The sequence below is a fragment of the Zingiber officinale genome, chromosome 4B, assembly GCF_018446385.1.
Source record: "Zingiber officinale cultivar Zhangliang chromosome 4B, Zo_v1.1, whole genome shotgun sequence".
Classification (NCBI taxonomy): domain Eukaryota; kingdom Viridiplantae; phylum Streptophyta; class Magnoliopsida; order Zingiberales; family Zingiberaceae; genus Zingiber; species Zingiber officinale.
The window spans coordinates 50,673,187-50,691,969 of NC_055993.1; the positions used below are offsets into that span (position 1 = coordinate 50,673,187).

An 18,783-nucleotide genomic window follows, 5' to 3' on the forward strand; every position below is an offset into this window, starting at 1 on the left:
ATTAATATAAATTCGTGTCCTGTTACTTGAAGAGTATCAACATTGAATTAAAAGTTGTACTTCTTTACTAGCATCAATATAAATTTAAGATTTTTACTATTTCAAAAATATCAATATTAAATCTAAATAATGTGATGTTCAGGAGCATTAATATAAAATTCAAAATTGTGCTTCTTCAAGTGCATCAATTTAAATTTAGAATTTGTACTACTTCGAGTGTAAAATATTAAATAGAAATATTGTGCTAGTTAAGGAGCATTAATATAATAAAGGTATAAACATAAAATTAAAAATTTATGATATTTCAAGAGCATTAACATAAATACTAAAACTAAGAATATTTATGAGTTTATATGTTAAAGAGCGCTTGTGCTTATAACATATGTTATAATTTAATAGTAAACGAAGAGAATTAAATTATATAATTTTCCTATTAAACACCCTATTCATAAAAGAATAGAATAATATAAAAATAAAAAATATAATAATATATCAATCAATAATTAAATTAAATCAACTATCTATTATAATAAATTTATATATTAAATAAATTAATCATCTATTATAATAAATTTATATATAAAAAAGTTCTCGAGACCGGCCACCGGTTCCCATAATCTCTTTCACTCTCTAGACACATTAGAGATGTTATAATTTATCTCTTTTTAGACCCTCTAGGGATGGTATATGGATTGTGAAGTAATTACATCGAAGATATATCCTTTGGATCATTTTTTGTGATTTAAGGGATGATCCTTAAATATGTATTAGTGGGGATAAATATTTCCCACCTATTTTATAAATGAGGATCATGTATTCCATCAATATATGTTTAGGAATCATCTCCTGTATCATCAAAAATGGTCAAGAGGATCCGGACTCAATTACACCTGCTTTTGCTACAAGAGTGAGGCCGTCAACCAATTTCATAAATCACGCATCGACATACTTTTCCGCATTCGAAGCCATCAGGGAGAGGAGACGAATCCTCTAGTCCACAAAGATTGATCTCTTTGTCCCAGTCCAGGAGCGGACCGGGACAAGAGGATCAGAAGATCCGGTTACTCCCGGAAACAAACTAACGGCCGTGATATCTATCATATCCCCAAGGCTTCCTCCCTGCCCACCCACCTCCATGGCTTCTCTCCTCTCTCCTTCTGCTTCTCTGCTGGGCCGTGACCGTCTGCACCTCGCCTACCCCTCCGCATCGCCTCGGAGGGCCGGCCTGCATCGCCTGCAACCGATCAAGGCCTTCAGCTCTGCCGATCCCCCTAAGGAGACTCCTGCCAAAACCACCACCGAAGCTACCAAGCCGCCTGCCCCGTCTCCCCCCAAGAAGCCTGTATATTCAAGTAAATTCCTCCTTTCTCTCTCCATTTTCAACCCTACCTCACAAGATGTTGACTAGTTCATATCGCGGGCATGTATGCGTTCTCCGCCTGCCTGAAGAACCTCGGGAAATTAGGAGATGGCTAGTTACTAGAATGGTTATGAGTACCTTTATCCACGGAAATGAAGATTACTAGTTCAGTAGATGACTTTTGAACCTGAGATAATCATCCGTGACGGTCTGCTAAATGCATGTCAAGTAGAGCAATCTCTAGGGAAGCTATCTACACGACGCTTTAAGCTTTAAGAGTGAGATCCAAAGCATATGCTGATCACAAGTCTTAGCTGATGTTTGATGCTCTACTAAAGATCTGACCATAACAATAAGTATCATTGTGGGATGTATCCTCCTTCATTATACTTTGATGCTATCATGCTCTTGTGTTTTCTGGAGAGTAATCTAGTACACAAATAATATGCTGGATGCTGATCATGATGGTCATGTGGCAAGTATTGGGAAGCCACTAATGGCAAGCATTGTGCATCTCCATAATGTCATGTCCATGCTCAATTACGTAAATCAATACAAATAATCTGATATGGGATTTTTCCCTTAATACTAATCCATCCGAGGTTATTTGCTCTTGGGAGTGCAAAATGCTGTTCACAATACCGAGCATGATTTTGCATTCTAGTAAGCATTGCTGTAAGCAGTAATCTATGCACCTGAACTTGCACTGATTTGTACATCGGAATGCTTGACCACATCCCATATACAAACATACACATTGTTTTAATATTCAATTGAGTTGCCCAAAATGTATGTTAAAATCGAGCTAATAGGTTGATTTCCTTGAGCCAATAATTTGAGTATACTAGTGTTTACATGAGAGATATGAATTCTCAACTCTCTTGTGATTTCATGTCACTTTTTATTTTTTTAAATGGTGGCACATCAATTACACACTTCATCTTCATCTTATGAAAGAGTTCGAGGGGTAGGACCGTTGACGTGGATATGAATTATTGCTTCTATTATGCTGGATTTCCTAAGGAGAGTAAAGAGAAATAAGGAAAGTTAAAGAAAGAAAGTAGGTTTGAGGAAAAACTAAAGAGAAGAGAAAAAATGGAATTTTCTTGTTTTGTCCTTCAAGGGATAAGGAGAGAGTTAATTTTTCTATTATATTTATTTTTATTTTTTTTTTCAAACTTAGAGATTGGATAATGATTGGAAGGAATAGGTGGGATCGTAGTCGAAGGTGAAGGACCCAAAGGTGACAATGAGGGCAACCAAAGCGGCTACAATGATATTTTTCACCTATTTTGATTGCACAAACTTTTAGCTAAAGTAAAAGGAAAATTTCTCCTCATTTTCTTTCTCAGGCCCATTTTACTTCTAAAGAATATCTAATTATTGTCTCCCCTCCCCAATTTTTTTTTATGTCTCTTTCTTTCTCTTGTAGGAAACACAACCTTAATTATGCCTACACTACTGCCACTTTTATCCCTCATTTATCCTACAAGATTGCCTAGGTGGATTCTTTGCTTCATTTAAATCTTATTTTATTGCTTATTATGGTATGTGTATTACCCAATCTGATGCAATAGTAGACAGGCTATTGGGTTGGGGCTGGGGAAGAAAGGAGTTCATGAACAAGTAACAATGGCCTCTCCTTGTGAAACCGAATTGTCAACAACTTTATTTGTGATTGAATTCGTGGGTGTTGATGCACAGTAATGATATCATTGGATGCACTTTCTGAAGATTTATCTACCAAGTCCCTCAAGGTGCTCTCATTTATTCAACCCATATTGATTGTACACTCATTCTCTAAAGAGAGAACTCAGTCATCTAAAATACTGCTTGGAAGGAGACTGATATTGAATATTGATTGATTTTTTTTCCAATGTAAGCTTCTCTCTTTATAGAGAAATCACTACTACAATAGCTACAGAGCTAGAGTCCACAGCAACCTTTACATACCCACTACAACTACACTGCATTTTATCATCACAACATCAATCGGTTTCATGTTTACATTCCAGATAGACATACTATGAATCATGAAGTATGAATTACAACTATTTCCCTTTATCTTTTGTTTAGAAAGTATATTCGTGCTTGTTGCAACATTGTTTTTAGAGAAAATGGATGTGCACATTGTTTTATTTAAAAATAGCTAAAATTCTGCTTCATTTATGGGATAGTAAAATCAGCTTGGTGCTTATTACCACCTTTTTTATGCAGTGAAAAAGGGGCAGATTGTAAGAGTGGACAAAGAAAAGTACCTAAGTAGCATCAATGTAAGAGTATCCTTATATACACCCTTCCTCTGTCATATTATCTGTTTTCTTATAACGTGTCATCTTCTTTCATGTGATGAATATTCTGAGGTACTAGTGCTTGCTGTAGTGACCTAAATTTGATTTAAGTAAAGCATGATCCTATGTCTTAAGCCTGTCATTAACCCATGGAGTGAATTAGTAGTTTGGTGATTCCACACTTGCTTGTCTTAGTGATTCCACACTTGCTTGTCTTAGTGATTCCACACTTGTTTGTCATTTTCTAGGTTTGCATATTCTATGGAATAAGAAAATGGTATGTAAGTGTGTGAGTCTCATGCCGAATGTTAGTGGCATTCTGACCAACTATCTAGCCACAACAAGTATTTGTATCTTTTGGTATTTCAACCGTACATTAAGACAACCAAGGCATCCTATTCATTATTTTTTGGCCATTTTTTCTTATATGTATGCATAATTGTGTTTGTTTCTTTACCTTTGATAATATCATAGTTGCATTCTATTATGTATTTGGATTTTTATAAAGGGCAATCTGGTATACGAAGCTCTAGCCAATGCGAGTTTAGGAAAGGGTCGGGCCACATTAGGTCTATTGTACGCAACCTTACCTTGCATTTTTGCAAGAGGTTGTTTTCTCGACTCGAACTCGTGACCTCAAGGTCACATGACAGTAAATTTATGGTTGCGCCAAGGCTCCCTTTCTATCTGCCGTGATAACTGTGGACAGATTAATACTATTGCCTTGCAGTTTCTTGAATTTTCTATTGTTTTAGACAAAGTGGGCTATATATTTAAAATGAAAAAGGGAAACCATATTTATAATTTAAAGAATATAGTTTAAAAAAAGATTTCACTAAAAAAAAGTTCAAAAAATCATAGCAGAAATTCATATTATGGAATAAAAGCACAAGTTGCCAATCTTGTAGTTTGGGGACAATGGATTTTCTTGTCTTATTATTCTATTTTACTTTTTTGTCCCTTTTCTTGAAGATAGAGAGCTTTATCCAATGCTTACAAAATCAACACTGGTTTCTTGTTTTCTTTTCTAAAATTTACTAATTGCTTCATTGTTTAAATCACTTAGTAAAATGAATCCAAGAATCCATAGAACAATAGAAAATAACATATCTAATCTTTGCGTCAGTCCAAGGAGCTTAAAAGTATTGAAACGAGTGGCTTTGATGGTTTTAGATGCATACTTTTTAAAATTGCAATGGACAGGATTTTCATAAATAGCTCTTGTTCAATCATGTTGTTAGATAGGGTGACCAGTGTGGTAGAATACCACTTTCTTGCAATGTTAGTGTTCTCAAAAAAATTATAGAAGAAATAAAAAAAACACAGAATATTAAACTAGAGTGCACAATAATTTATTGTGGTTTGGCAGCCCCATACTCTTAGTACACGAGGTGGATCATTCCCAAGAACACCTCTATATTTTCTCCTTCTCGATAGAACCGAAGGTGGAGAAATCTCTTGTAGTTCAGCAAATACAAGAAATAAAAATGAGAAGAAAAATAATACATTTGAAGCATTTGTGGAGGCAGTGTATGGACATTGGTAATAGTTGATTGTTGTTTAATTTTGTAGCGCCTCAAGCTTCTTTTATAGCCTTCTTCTTGAATTATATCGTTATATTAATGTGACAACCATCAGTGGTTGACTATTGATCATCCATCACTGATTTATATCTTCTCCAAATCCTGTCATCCTTCTATCTTTGGCTCCGTTTGAATCAATCATTGTTGTATCAATAGATTGAAACCTGAGATAGTTCGTGTTGAGTTAACTACTTCAGTTGACTACAAAACATTATGTTCTTAGCCAAACGAACATTAGCTGACTAAACAATCTGCTGCCAAATAGTCCAAGTCATCAGTTAAGTTGACTGCTCTAATCCATAATACTTCAAATAGACCAACATGAGATATTCAACTATCAGTCGATTAATCTCTAATTACTAGTAAACTAGAAAACCACAAACTTGGAACATTTGGGGTATTGATTTTCTTGGCCACCAATTGACTGTCAAAACATAAATCCCAAAACACTTAGGGTACATTTGGTTTGCACATTTTTCATTTTCATTTTTTGAAAAACGCGCGTTTCTGAAAAATGGTGTTTGGTTTGTATTTTCTATGTCTGTTTTCTAAAAAAATAGATAGTATTTTCTGGAAAAATAGAGAATGACGAAAAGTCATTTTCTATTTTCTAGAAAACGCGCGTTTTCCAGAAAATGAAAATGAAACATGTGTAAACCAAACGACCCTTAGAATGTGATTTTCTTAGCCACCAGCTGGATCTCAACACAATCAACTAGCTACTATGACTTTGATCACATCTATGGTTGAGTTTGCCTTAGTTGTCATCTACCCATGACCCTCCACTCATATCTCTCGTGGATTCTTTCCAAGCATTGAGGTCTCTTATTAATCTACTTGTTCCTCGAATGCACCGAATCCTCAATTCATTCCTCATGTCATCCTTTATGCCTTCGCTTACATAGTTCACCTCCTCGGTTTTGTTATGCTTCAATGCACCTAGTCCTACGTTCCCTCGGATTCCCTCGCCATCCTTCTCTAATCTCCATGAGCCTTGTCCTGTTGTCCATGCCATCCTTCTCTAATCTCCACTAACCTTGAGCCATCAAGTCATCAAACAACTTGGCCATGCAAGTCAAATTGTATGCATGGTAGGATCTTGCACAACTTAATACACATATAAGATATAATAACAAACCTACCTTAAATGCTTTGCCCAACTCATCAAAACATTTAAGTGCATAAATGTTGAAGGAGATGAATCTCCAACACCTCTTTTAGTTCCTATTTAGAAGCCTCTATGGTTCAGCCCTTTTACCCTTTTCCCTTAATTTTGACATGAAGTATGCAAGTTTACTGAGCAACATTTGTTGGCAGGGCCTTTGGACATTTCACATATAGTGGGATTATCCAAGCCTCTTGATTCATTGCATTGTTATATCCCCTTGGAAGTCAAGAGAGATCCATTATGAATCTAATAATGCAATTTTCCTATTTGAAATTTATTTAATCAACACTTTAGTGATGATAAATTATCATAATTGCAATCTTGAGGCTATGAATGCACTTCCCTACTTGGTTGGAATATTTACCTTTATATGTTATTAATATCAACATGAGGTCAAAATGTCTATCACAAAATGATAGTTTAATAGGCATTATTTGTATCTTTTATTTCCAATACCCTTTTAAGTTAAGAACTTCATGGAAAACACCAATCTAAAACAATCATAAATGTATCAAATGTCTTCTAAAACATGAGTGCATTTGCTTATTTTGTGCCAGTGCTTCATGCACTTGGTTGATGTTGAAACTTGTCTCAATTCAACATTGATTATGTTCTTGGTTCAAATATTACCTTTGCAATAACAAGCCATGAATCTTTATTATTTGGCATATCTTATCCCATCATTGAATTTTAAGTAAAATTACAACACTAGTATTATTCTGATTGCAAATTACTTTTAATTAGATTAAACAGAGCTTTCTTTACTTTCCTTGTGTACTCAAGCCTTTTAACAAAAATGGATTAAACTCACTTGTTTGAGTATTGGATTTATTAGTGTCCACCTAGTGGGATAAGGCTTGGTTGTTGTGGTAATCGTTGTGATCATTTCAGTTGTGAGAATTTCATTAATAGCGATATCCAACTAACTTGTTTCACATATAGTTTATCTTGTTCTCTACGTTACATGCTTAATGCTTTATGTCAGGTCATTAATTGGCATTTATTTTCCATTTTAGTATCTATCCGTTGACCATCCTCCTTATTACAAAGGGTTGGATTACATATATGAAGACCGTGGGGAGGTGCCTTTCATTCACTACACTTGTTGGTGATATTGCCATCTTTTATATACTTATTTCCTCTTGTTGGAAGCTTTAAGTTATCTCATTAATGTCTGTTAATTGCTTCTTTTCTTTATTTATTGCTAATCTCCTTTCTTTCTCCTAATTTTTTTTATCTCTCTTTTTTTTTCTTTTCCTATATCCCTACCTGCAGGTTCTGGACATGCGAATTTTTGAGACCGGAGAATATGCTCTTGTAAGTGTCCCCAAGTTCTCATCTCATTTCTTTATTCATTATTAGAAGATAGTCATACAAACTTGCTTCTTTACTAAAATGATTCCTTCTCATGCTTTTAATGGCTTAAACTTATTTTGCTATCCAGTTGTTCATTCATGTTTGGTTTGTACTTTCCTTCATAGGAAGATTAACTTTCTGCTAAGATCACTGTCACTGGATTCTATGTTGTACATAATTTAGTTTTGTCTATGCTATTTAACTATTACTACAGACTACAACTTATTCTGAATGTCTTGCTTATTTGAGAAATCACGGAACTTGTTTCCTTTTAAGCTCATTTGGAACTTTCTTTATGGTTGATAAAATACACCTACCCCAATGTTAATGACCCAATTTGCTAGAAAGCTTAACTAGGCATGTATTAGCTACTAGCTGAATGTAATAACAGTGCTTGCTTGTATTGCATTGCTATCATGGAGTCTTTTTCTCATTATTTGTTGAGATAGGAGAGTTTAACTAACAATCAGGTTTTGAAATGATCATCTAAAGTATGGATTTTAGTCAACAAACTGTTTTGAGTGGAGTGCCTTTGATGGTAAAATTACAGATGTTGAGTGTCCTTTTAAGTCTTCATTTGTTTTTTAGCATGGTTGTCAAAACTCAAAAACAATATTGCTATGGATTTGGGGATCAAATGGTTAAAAATTTAAATACCTATTATGGAAATGGTAAGGTCGGCAAAATTAGAAGAGATAGGACAAATTAAAATAGGATAAAATAATTTCATGTGTGAGATAACAAAAGATGTTCAATCATAAACGGATTCATATTATGTTAAACTAAATAATGGATTATAAATATTGCATGATAAATGATGGATAATTTTAATCAAACTATGTAATGTATCTGCATAATAATATCATGTAATATATTAGCATACTATCAATAACATTATATTTTTATCGAATTAGTAAAACTATATTGTTTTTATTCTTTAAAATTATTGAATGATACAAGATTATTTATGTATTGTTATTAGACTACTAGTAAGTGAGAAATCGTATATAATACCAATAAATAATAAAATTAGATTATAATTTCTAGGATTAGTATTGTAGGTGTAGAGTTATAATGGTACGTTAAATAGGTTTAGTTATATGAAAGGATTTTGTTATATGGTGTTATAGTTTAGTTCTTGATATAAATTATTAGTTCTCTCTAAGTAGCTACTACAATATAAAATTATTATCTTTTTGAGATCAATAGGTTTAGATTTTCAACAATAATTCCCTCAAGAGAAAGCTACCAGTTAAGTATAGTGAGCTAGCTAGCTTACCCTTCCCCAACCAACATAAGCCTTAAACTTTCTCTTCCTCGCCCATTGAAAACCAAGGTTCTAAAATTCGCTAGGCGCTAGTCGGGCAGCAGACCAGCGCCTAGGCCGCCTAGGCGGGGACTAGGCGCCGCTAGGCGGATTCCTCGGTATCCCTTGTTTCATGTGGACTGTGGACAATGTCATATGCAAATCTAAATGTTGTCTTAAACAATTTCATAGCAATGGAGATCTAACTATGTATGCTGAAATAAATGCATACTTTCCAATATCAAAAAATGAAAAACTATAAAAGAAAACTAATAGTTTTGTGCAAAGGAAATATACTAGACTCAGTAAATATGAGTAAAAGAAACAGTTGAACAATAGAACATGCAGTAAGTTATCATAATCATGTAGTAAACAGTAGAACATTAGAAAATAGTAGCAATAGTTCAATTCATATCATAATCATAATAAATACGATTTATTATAAATTAATAATATGTATTATGATTTTTTAAATTTTATTTTTTTATATTTTTAAATCTGTTTTATACTTTTATATATAAATTAATAATATTTATTGGAATTTTTAAAAATTTAATTTAATTTTCATCTTTTTAAAACTGATTTATATAAATTAATAATATTTATTAGAATTTTTAAAATTTTAATATAATTTTAATATTTATAAATCTGATTAATATAAATTAATAATTTATAAAATTTATAAATACGTTTAATATAAATTAATAATATGTATTATGTTTTTTTAAATTTTATTTTTTTATATTTTTAAATCTGATAAATGATAATTGAAAATATTTATAATAATTTTTTATTTTTTTAAATCTGTTATATAAATTAATATTTAATAATATTTATTAAAAAAATTAAATTTATTATTGAATCCTATTAGGCTTTATGAACCGAACCCTACCCTATTATTGAAATTATCCCCGTTAGGAATTGTTTTAATTTATTAAATAAAAAAAATACAAAACAGCAAAAAAAAAAAAAACGTCGTCGTGGCGTCACGCGACATTGCGACGCCACCAGCCGTCACCTGATGAGTCCAGTGCGTCCGACGAAGTCCGGTGTTGCTTCCAGTGGCGCCAGTAGCGTCGCAGAAAGCGTTTGGCGCAGCCAGAAGCATCGCGATGCTACTGGCGTTGTTGGAAGCAACGCTAGACCTCGCCGGACACGTCCGACGATGCTTCCAGCGGCGTCTGATGTCCTGTGACGCGTCCGGCGTTGCTGGAGAGTTGCCGCGGCGATGAAGAAACAAAAAAAAAAAATTAACAGAAACAAGAAAAAAATAAAAACTTACCGGAAGCTGCAGGCCGCGATGAGAGAAGACGCAAGTCGGCGATGAAAGAAAGAAGACGAAGCGCCAGCCTCGGCAAATTCGATTTAGTGATAAAAAACGCCAAATATGCCTAAAATACCTAAGCCCGCCGAAGCCCGCGTTGGCCGCCGAAGCCTGCCTAGGCGGCCCAGCTGCCTAGGTCTTCCGCCTGGCTGGTTTCTGGCGCGGCCTGCTGCTGCACAACGCCTAGGCGGTGCCTAGGCGGCCGCCTAGGGCGAAATTTTGAACACTGTTGAAAACCTTAAAGTGTTAGCCTTATTTTCCTTTTCTCAATCAAAAAAGCCAAATCAGAAGTTAGCTATACCGACGTCCAATGCTAACATTGGCAACCCTTGGTAATGTCGTGCTGAGCCAACAGATTAGGAAGCATGACAGCGGAGATAGTTCCAAGTTAAGAACTTTGTGATGACTCATCTATATCTAATGTCTTTGTTATCCCATTTCCTAAAGCAGAGAGACATTAAGCTTGAGAAAGAAATTTTGGAGATCTCATTGACCATGTGGTGAGGAACACATCATATCTCAATGTCAGATCATTAAGTCAGCTTTTTGAGTCCCCAATGGAGGATATGCTTGAGGATTTAGTGTGGATTTAGTGTAGATTTAGAGAACTTAAAATCTTTTGTCCTCTTAGGTTTGGGATCAATGCGCTTTTGTGCCCACCTGATATCTAGATCTCTTCATGTGAAGAAGGGATTTGACCTCAAGTGGTTGAACATCAGCAAAGAAGTCTACCTGAGAGTTCAATGTAAGGATTGTTTAATGTGGAGCTTGGTCTTCAGAGATGGCACTAAGGGTTGCAACCCTTGAGTTTGGAAGTGGGGCACAATATGGATTATGGGAAGAGCTCTCCTCAATAAGGTATCCGCTACTAAAGTGAATTCAGGGGTATGAGTAAAGGACCCTATGCAAAAGAAAACCCAATATCCATCGCACAATGACCTTCATTTCAATACCTAAAGTAAAAGATTTGACTAAGAATACAACTAAGTAACACTCAGTTTGGGGAGAATTGGTTGGTGCTTACCATCAAGTTGTTTAATAGATAAATGATAATGGGTTGGGAAGAAATTGGAGTCTATCATTATCTTTGAAGCTTGGTTTTATTTATAGATGAAAGTTTGAGATAAAATTTTTTCCAATTGAATCCCTTCTCGTGTGATCGAGCCATGTGAGGAACATAAATATAAATGGTTTGTGGTTTGCTCCATTAAACCTAAATTGAGAGAAGTGAAAAAGGAGCAATTCAATCAAGTTGAGTTGGGATTGGCCGAGATAGGGTTCAAGATAGGATGAGAAAGTAATTCAACTGAGGTAAACCCAATTCGATCAAGGAAGTTATAATTGATTTGAGCAAATTATAAGAGGCGGTGTTTTAGTAGGATACATTGGGGACATGTGTATGAACCATTATTTATAGGAGAATAGTTGAGGAACTAGAATTCTACTAATTATTAGACTAGGTTGAAATGACAACGACCATTAAACAAATACTAACCGAGATGGAGAAGGAAAACATCTATGAACATGGAGATGATCTGAGTTGTAGAAGAGTAAAAGAGACAAGTAAAACATTTTTGTGGTAAAAGGTGATTACAAGTTTTCTTAAACCAAGACACTATTATCTATAGGAAGGGTTTTACTGTGAGAAAGGAAAGATAATTAGTGGGCAGACAACTCACAGATGGTAATAATGGGATGTTTTCTACCAAATTCTATGAAAATGCTTCTAAAGTTTGATAGAAGGGGAAGTAATTGTTATTTGATAAAATTACTCATTTAACTCGTACATTGTTGAGATGTTACTACACGCTTGCTATGAAAATCAGTATTGTGAAAAAAGGCATAATCTGTGTGACCTGGGTGTAACTATTAAGGAAAAATCATTTGTATAGTCAACTTGGACAAACAACTAGAGTTCGCTGTAGTGATTTGTTTGATCCAACTGGACACCTTGGCCACATGGAGCTCTTCCATCGGATGGGCGCCACTCTTAAGAACTATAAAAGGGTGCCAAGGACAATATTTTTAAAACTTATAAATTCAGGTCAAGGGAAAAACAAAATGGAAGCTACAGTGATGCATTGAACTTCTCCAATCGAGGTCCAAGCCAGCGAGTAACTAGTAGACTTTACTATCAGTTCTGATCTAACCAGAACATATTACTAACTTTAACATTGCCACTCAAGTGTTCTTTTCCTAAAGTATGAATGGCTTTTTGGGATATGGTTGGTTCTTCTTGTGATAAATTACCAAATTCCTGCTTTAGATTTGAAGACTAGATTAGTTAATGTACTTTGTTTTAGTTGGCTATGGTTTTCTAGCTGTTTATGTTTGTACTTCTCTGGCTTTGTTTGGAGATAGACTCAAATTTGGTTTGTTTTTCCTATATCTATAATGACTGCAAATAAAGATTTTGAAGAAAAACATCAGCATATCTTTTTTTAAAGGCAGTTTGCCTCAATGGTTCAGTGCGATAAACCATTCGCACTAACTTGTTTCTGTTAAGGTTCACTTTATGGTCGTATCTATTAAGGATATGGATAAATCACATATATGGTTGCATCTTTGTGAACATCTTACAAACTTTAGTATCAGTGGTAGGTTACTATCATATATATTCTAAATTATATATATTTCTGTCATCAGCAGTAAGTTAAGGTTGACCACTTGGCCAAACTTAGAGGGATCTTTTCTTTCGGGTCTAATTTAAGACGAATCAGGTGGGAAATTTAGGCTAATGCAACCTCTGGTGTAGCACAGGTTGCTTGGGTTGGCATTCCCACTGCACCAGCATGGCTACCTACATACATGCTGATCAAGGTACTCGTATCTGGAATTGCTACTGAACATTTATGCTTGTTTAAGGAATCAACAGTGTGAGACTGAACAAGGCTCGGGCGGTTGAAGTCATAAATTCTGTTTCATTTTCATTTGTTTGTTGTTCCTCTTGATTGACAGTCGGAGAAACTCGATTATGAGAGAATATGATCTTGGTGGAGACTTAGCATCTTGTATCAACGGTAACAAAAAGTGGAAAAACTTTGCAAAGGTAAAGATTTTCTCCGTTCTTTTGTCAGCGTTGTCTTCTTTTATGTTCAATGTAGATCTCTGATGAGCATAAACATCACAATGAATCCTGGAAATGTATATTTGTAAAAACTTAAGATTGCTGGTACATTAGACTACTGAATTTCTTAAATTTTCGCTGCTTCATCTACATCACAGTACTACATTAAATTTAAATTGCTTCACTGCGAAACTTAAGCCCAGAATGGCAAGACTTCCATGTCCGAACTAAAATGTGTTTATTGTGGGCTGGGCTCTCTTCTAGATGATTGTCGGTTATTGTTTAAATCAGGTTCCTGCTGTGGTTTTGGTCGCATTTAATGGATGGTGAGATGATTAACAAAGATAACTAAATTTATAAAAGAAATGAAAACTCTTATAAATTTCTAAGAGGCCTAGGCTAGGTTAAATGACATCAAATGGTGTTTGATATTTGGTATTATTCAAGCCTCAACTTGTATCGACAAGTCATTCGAATGCCAAATTATCGAGCTGCACTTGACTAAAGGACCCTTAAAACGTGGCCATATTACTCTTATCTAAATCGATTAAGTTGACATCGGCTACCAAAATTTGAAGCTCTATCAAGTAAACTTCAAGTTGTAACCTAGTATCCTTCAATTAGACAAAATAATTGTCCATGGACCTAGATTTCAAATCCAATGAGATTAGGCTATGCATAATCTTGTCATGTCAATCACACTGTAGCACTCACCTAGATGTCCTCAGTCTGTCCTTATAATGTCAACCACACGTTGACAAAGGGCGATTGCGTTCATCCCAGTGCCCTCGTCAATCTGTCCTAAAGTTAACATGGAAGAGGTAAATTATAGGTGACTACTAGGAAAGGAGATCCTCTGGATCACTTTTTGCGGTCCAGAGGATGCTTCCTTTCCATGCATTGGTGGGGATGCATGGCCCCACCTATTTTATAAGTGGGGACTATACATCCCCATCAATACATACAAAGGGAGCATCCTCTGGACTGCAAAAACGGTCCAGAGGATCCGGCCTGGACTACTAGTCATTGGAATAGTGACTAGCGCATGAGAAAGGTATTTACCTCGGCTATGTCAAGATTTGAATTTCAGACCTCAAGTTAACAACATTTTATGCGCTAGCCATTAGACCGTCTTAAGGGGACAAAACCATTCATTGCCCCTACGTTGGTCATTGTTGACGGGTGATTTATATTTGGATGAAAGTCAATGCGATGGTGCTATGGAAGAAAAATCTGTTAAAATTTTTCATAATAAAATTCTGTTACGATTTTATATAATAGAATTTTGTTAGGGTTTTTCATAACAGAATTTTGTTGTAATTTTTCATAATAAAATTCTGTTACAATTTTACCGGGTCGGGGGTTTATGCATTATTTATAGGGATCATTGTAAACTTATTGTACAACAATAATTACAAGAATCATTGAATGTGATTCTCTTGTGTAGAGAGAATTTTAATAAAACTTCGACTATTTTTGTGGAGTAGGCACGTCGTCGAACCACTGTAACTCTTCTTCTTCTCCTTTCTCATGTTTGCTCTCCTTTTGGGCGTCTTTGTCTTATTGCTCCGCACGATCTCTTTCTCTCTTCCTCTTCTTCCGTGTCAGAGGTTGAGAGGTGTTGCCCCATTCTTTGCACAACAATTGGTAGAGCTACAGGTTTTGACGGGTTTCTTCAACATGTTGGTGATGACTTCTGCGAAGTTTGATATGGTGAAGTTTGACAAAATCGGGAACTTCGGATTATGGCAGAGAAGGGTTAAGGACTTATTAGTGCAACAAGGTATGACGAAGGAGCTAGGAGAAAGAAAACCAGAAAGCATGGAGAGATCGGATTAGGAAGAACTTCATGCGAAGGTAGTGATAACAATTAGGCTTTGTCTTACAGATGGAAAATGATACGTCATGCAAAGTTATCAGTATAGGGAACGTCAGAATCAAGATATTTGATAGTGTGATCAGAACCCTATGTGATGTCAGATATATACCAGAGCTAAGAAGAACTTGATCTCGCTAGGCACACTAGATGGTAATGGTTGCAATTATAAATCTCTGAGTGGGATAATGAAGGTCAACAAGGGATCTATAACAGTAATAAAATGACAAAAGGTAGTAGGAAACATCTACAATTTGATAGGGATTACAGTTGTAGGTGGAGTCACCTCGGCAGAATCTGATTTAAACAGTACTATCTTTTGGCATATGCGGCTATGGTATATGGGTGAATGTGGGATGCTAGAACTTCACAAGAGAGATTTGTTGAAGGATGTCAAGATGTGCAAGCTTGAATTTTACAAATTTTGTGTTATTAGGAAACAGAGCAAAGTGCAATTCAAGGTGGCAACAAATAAGACGAAGGAGATTCTGGACTACATACATACGGATCTGTGGGGACCAGCCAGTGTAGCATCATGTGGAGAGCACTTGTATTTTGTGAGTTTGACTGATGATTTCTCACGAAAGGTCTGGGTATACTTTATGCGTCACAAGTCAGAAACTTTTGCAAAGTTTAAACTGTGGAAAACTGAAGTGGAGAACTAGACCGGAGGGAAGATCAAATGCCTTAAGTCAGACAATGAAACTGAATACACATTCGAAGTTCAGGAATTTTGGGAGTGACATGGGATAATGAGACATTTCTCGGTTCGCAAGACACCTCAGTAGAATGGGGTAGTGGAAAGGTTGAACATGACAGTCATTGAGAATGCAAGATGTCTCAGGCTGAATGCAGGACTTGCAAAGAATTTTTGGGCGGAAGTGGTTAACATGACATACTATCTCATTAATAGATCACCAAGGGCAGCACTAGAAGGTAAAGTATCATATGAAGTATGAACAGAGAATCAAGTAAATTACTCTCATCTTCGAGTTTTTGGAGATCCAGCCTATATGCACATATCTAGTGAGGAAAGATCAAAGCTGGATGCAAAGTCAAAACAGTGCATTTTTCTAGGATATCAAAAATGAGTTAAAGGCTTCAAACTTTGGGATCTTAAGGCAAACAAAGTGGTGATCAACAGAGATATGGTGTTTGACGAGAAAACTATGCTACAACGTACTTAGGAAGAAGGAAAGGAAACACCACAGAGTAATATGGAGAAAGATGTTATGCAGGTGGAGTTAGAAACTCATGACTCTGATGATTCTAGCTCAGAGCACATGGAGCATCGCACTATAGCTGGTGGTAGAATGAGATGAGTCGTAAAACCACCCACTAGATATGGATTCGAAGACTTGGTATCTTATGCGTTTATCACCAGTAGCGGAGACCCTATATCTTTTCAGGAGGCGATACCCAGCTCTGAGAAGGACGGGTGGACTGGTGTTATTGTTGGTGCGGAAAGCACCAGACGATCGAACCTGTGTTTTGATTATGTCAAAGGGTTCAAAGTTAAGTTGTCTTGTGATCTAACAAATTTGAATGAGATTGCAGGAAAGTCTTAGCTGCGGTTAGGCAGGTGGAAAACCCTAGGGGGTGGTAACCCTAAGTCGTAGGAGGTGGTAACCCTAAGCGGAAAGTCTTGGCGGGTCGAGCGTTTTGAGCAAAATCTTAGAGTCGGGGACTCTAGGTTGAAATCCTGGTAGTCGCGGACTAGGTGGAAGTTTGGACGGGTCATGGAGCGAACGTCCAGCATGAAGACCGGAAGCTTCGGGCGTTGAGCAAAAGTCCAGTCAGTCTGGAGGACCGGTCTGACAACAGGTAACTTCTCCTGAGAGGAGTAGGTGAGGACGCGTTCCCCGAAGAGGGAACAGTAGACATTGGTTCGACCTAAAGCTTCGATGAAACTCAAAGTAAGAATCGGATAGTCAGAGGCTGTCAAATTTCAGTTTAGATATATTGTTTTTACCTGGACTAACTTTATTTTGTAGAAAATAAGGGGCTGGAAAAAGTTGGTCCGGGCATCCGGAAAGGATCCAAGCGCCTGGAGTCGGTCCAGGCACCTGGAACTCAAAAGTTATCGCCAAGCTGATGTGGAGCTCGCGGAGTGGCCGAGCCACGTGGTCTAGGCGCCCGGAGCAACCTATAAAAGCAGCTTCGACCAAGAGCTTGAGTATAACACAACGAACGACTTCCGCTTCTTCGAGCTACTCAGAAAATATTTCTACAACGCTCGAAAGCTTCGACGACGGTTCTACTAAAGATTTTCTTATACAAATTGTCGGTATTCTTTAAATTGCTAATTACTTGTAAAATTCTATTTGTAATCTTTCTGATTGATTAGTGATTGCCCATCGAAAGCACTCTCACGTGCGAGCCTTGGAGTAGGAGTCGTCACAGGCTCCAAACTAAGTAAATTCTTGGCGTTTGCGTTGTCTATCTTTATTTTTTGCTACGTATTTACTCAAAATGAACGAATTAGTCACGAGAGTTATTCACCCCTCCTCTAGTACTTTACGATCCTACAGTTATGACAGAGGAGATGAAGTTGTTGCATAAGAACCAAACATAGGATCTAGTGGAACATCCTAAAAGAGAAAAAGCATAGGGTGCAAGTGGATATTCAAGAAGAAAAAAGTAAATGACAGAGGGAGAAGAAGTGAAGTTCAATGCTCGGTTGGTAGCAAAGGAGTATTCACGGAGAAAGGGGATTGACTATGAAGATATTTTCTCTACAGTGGTAAGACATATGTCAATTAGAGTGGAGTTGGCTTTAGTGACACATCACAATTTACAGTTGGAGCAAATGGATGTGAAGACGACATTTTTCATGGAAATTTGGAAAAGCATATTTTTATGTCTCAACTTAAGGGATTTAGTCAGTCCGGACAAGAGCGATTGATTTATAAGTTAAAGAAATCGCTATATGGATTGAAACAATCTCCTAGTGTAACGCCCGAAAATTCTCAAAACTATTTTACAAATATTCTATGAATTTTCTAGAATTTTAGAATATTTTTAGAGTAGCGGAAGTAGCAAAAATAATTAGAAAAGCAAATAGCTTAAGCGGGAATCGAACCCGGGATCTCTCGGGTCCACTAAACCTTTAGACCGCTTAATTAACCAGTTGAACCCAGCAGGGCCGTGCTGAAAGAAAGGGGAGTCAATTATATTTATATTTAAGTTGGGCCGAGTTACCCACTTAATATAAATAGAAAATTTAAGTGGGGTTTGGTTTATTTTTAATTGGTTCGGCAATTTATCCTCCTCACCCTAACCTCACGCCGCACCTCTCCCTCTTCTTCTTCCTCTCGGCGCCAATCCTAGGGTTCCCTCCCTAGGGCCCCAAGGTCATCTTCCGGTGACAACTCCGGCACGAGGACGCTCTTCTTCGCGAGAGGAACGCATAGACGTGAGAAGATTGTCGAAGGGGTCGTCTCCACCGGAAT

The 18,783-nt window shown here is 36.4% G+C and overlaps 1 protein-coding gene across 4 annotated transcripts; it reads left to right on the forward strand.

The window, feature by feature from the left end:
* The first annotated feature begins 933 nt into the window (after positions 1-933).
* LOC121975042 (NAD(P)H-quinone oxidoreductase subunit O, chloroplastic-like) lies at positions 934-13,573 on the forward strand. Of its 4 annotated transcripts, none has more exons than XM_042526403.1 (6): positions 934-1,352; positions 3,578-3,633; positions 7,419-7,510; positions 7,678-7,719; positions 13,144-13,208; positions 13,347-13,573. In XM_042526403.1, exons 1-6 carry the CDS (start codon positions 1,136-1,138, stop codon positions 13,364-13,366), a joined length of 492 nt encoding a protein of 163 aa, XP_042382337.1. In that variant the 5' UTR covers positions 934-1,135; the 3' UTR covers positions 13,367-13,573. The 4 variants fall into 4 exon arrangements, with proteins under 4 accessions (XP_042382337.1, XP_042382339.1, XP_042382340.1 ...); XM_042526405.1 differs by having other exon boundaries at positions 13,149-13,208; XM_042526406.1 differs by having other exon boundaries at positions 7,419-7,484.
* Positions 13,574-18,783: the final 5,210 nt, after the last annotated feature.

What these genes read in the sequence shown, in the direction of transcription:
- LOC121975042 (XM_042526403.1), top strand. Translation starts at nt 1,136, where the DNA reads ATGGCTTCTCTCCTCTCTCCTTCTGCTTCTCTGCTGGGCCGTGACCGT. An exon ending in CAAGAAGCCTGTATATTCAA is followed by an intron (nt 1,353 to 3,577) that starts GTAAATTCCTCC and finishes TTTTTTATGCAG; the next exon opens with TGAAAAAGGGGCAGATTGTA. An exon ending in TTCATTCACTACACTTGTTG is followed by an intron (nt 7,511 to 7,677) that starts GTGATATTGCCA and finishes CCCTACCTGCAG; the next exon opens with GTTCTGGACATGCGAATTTT.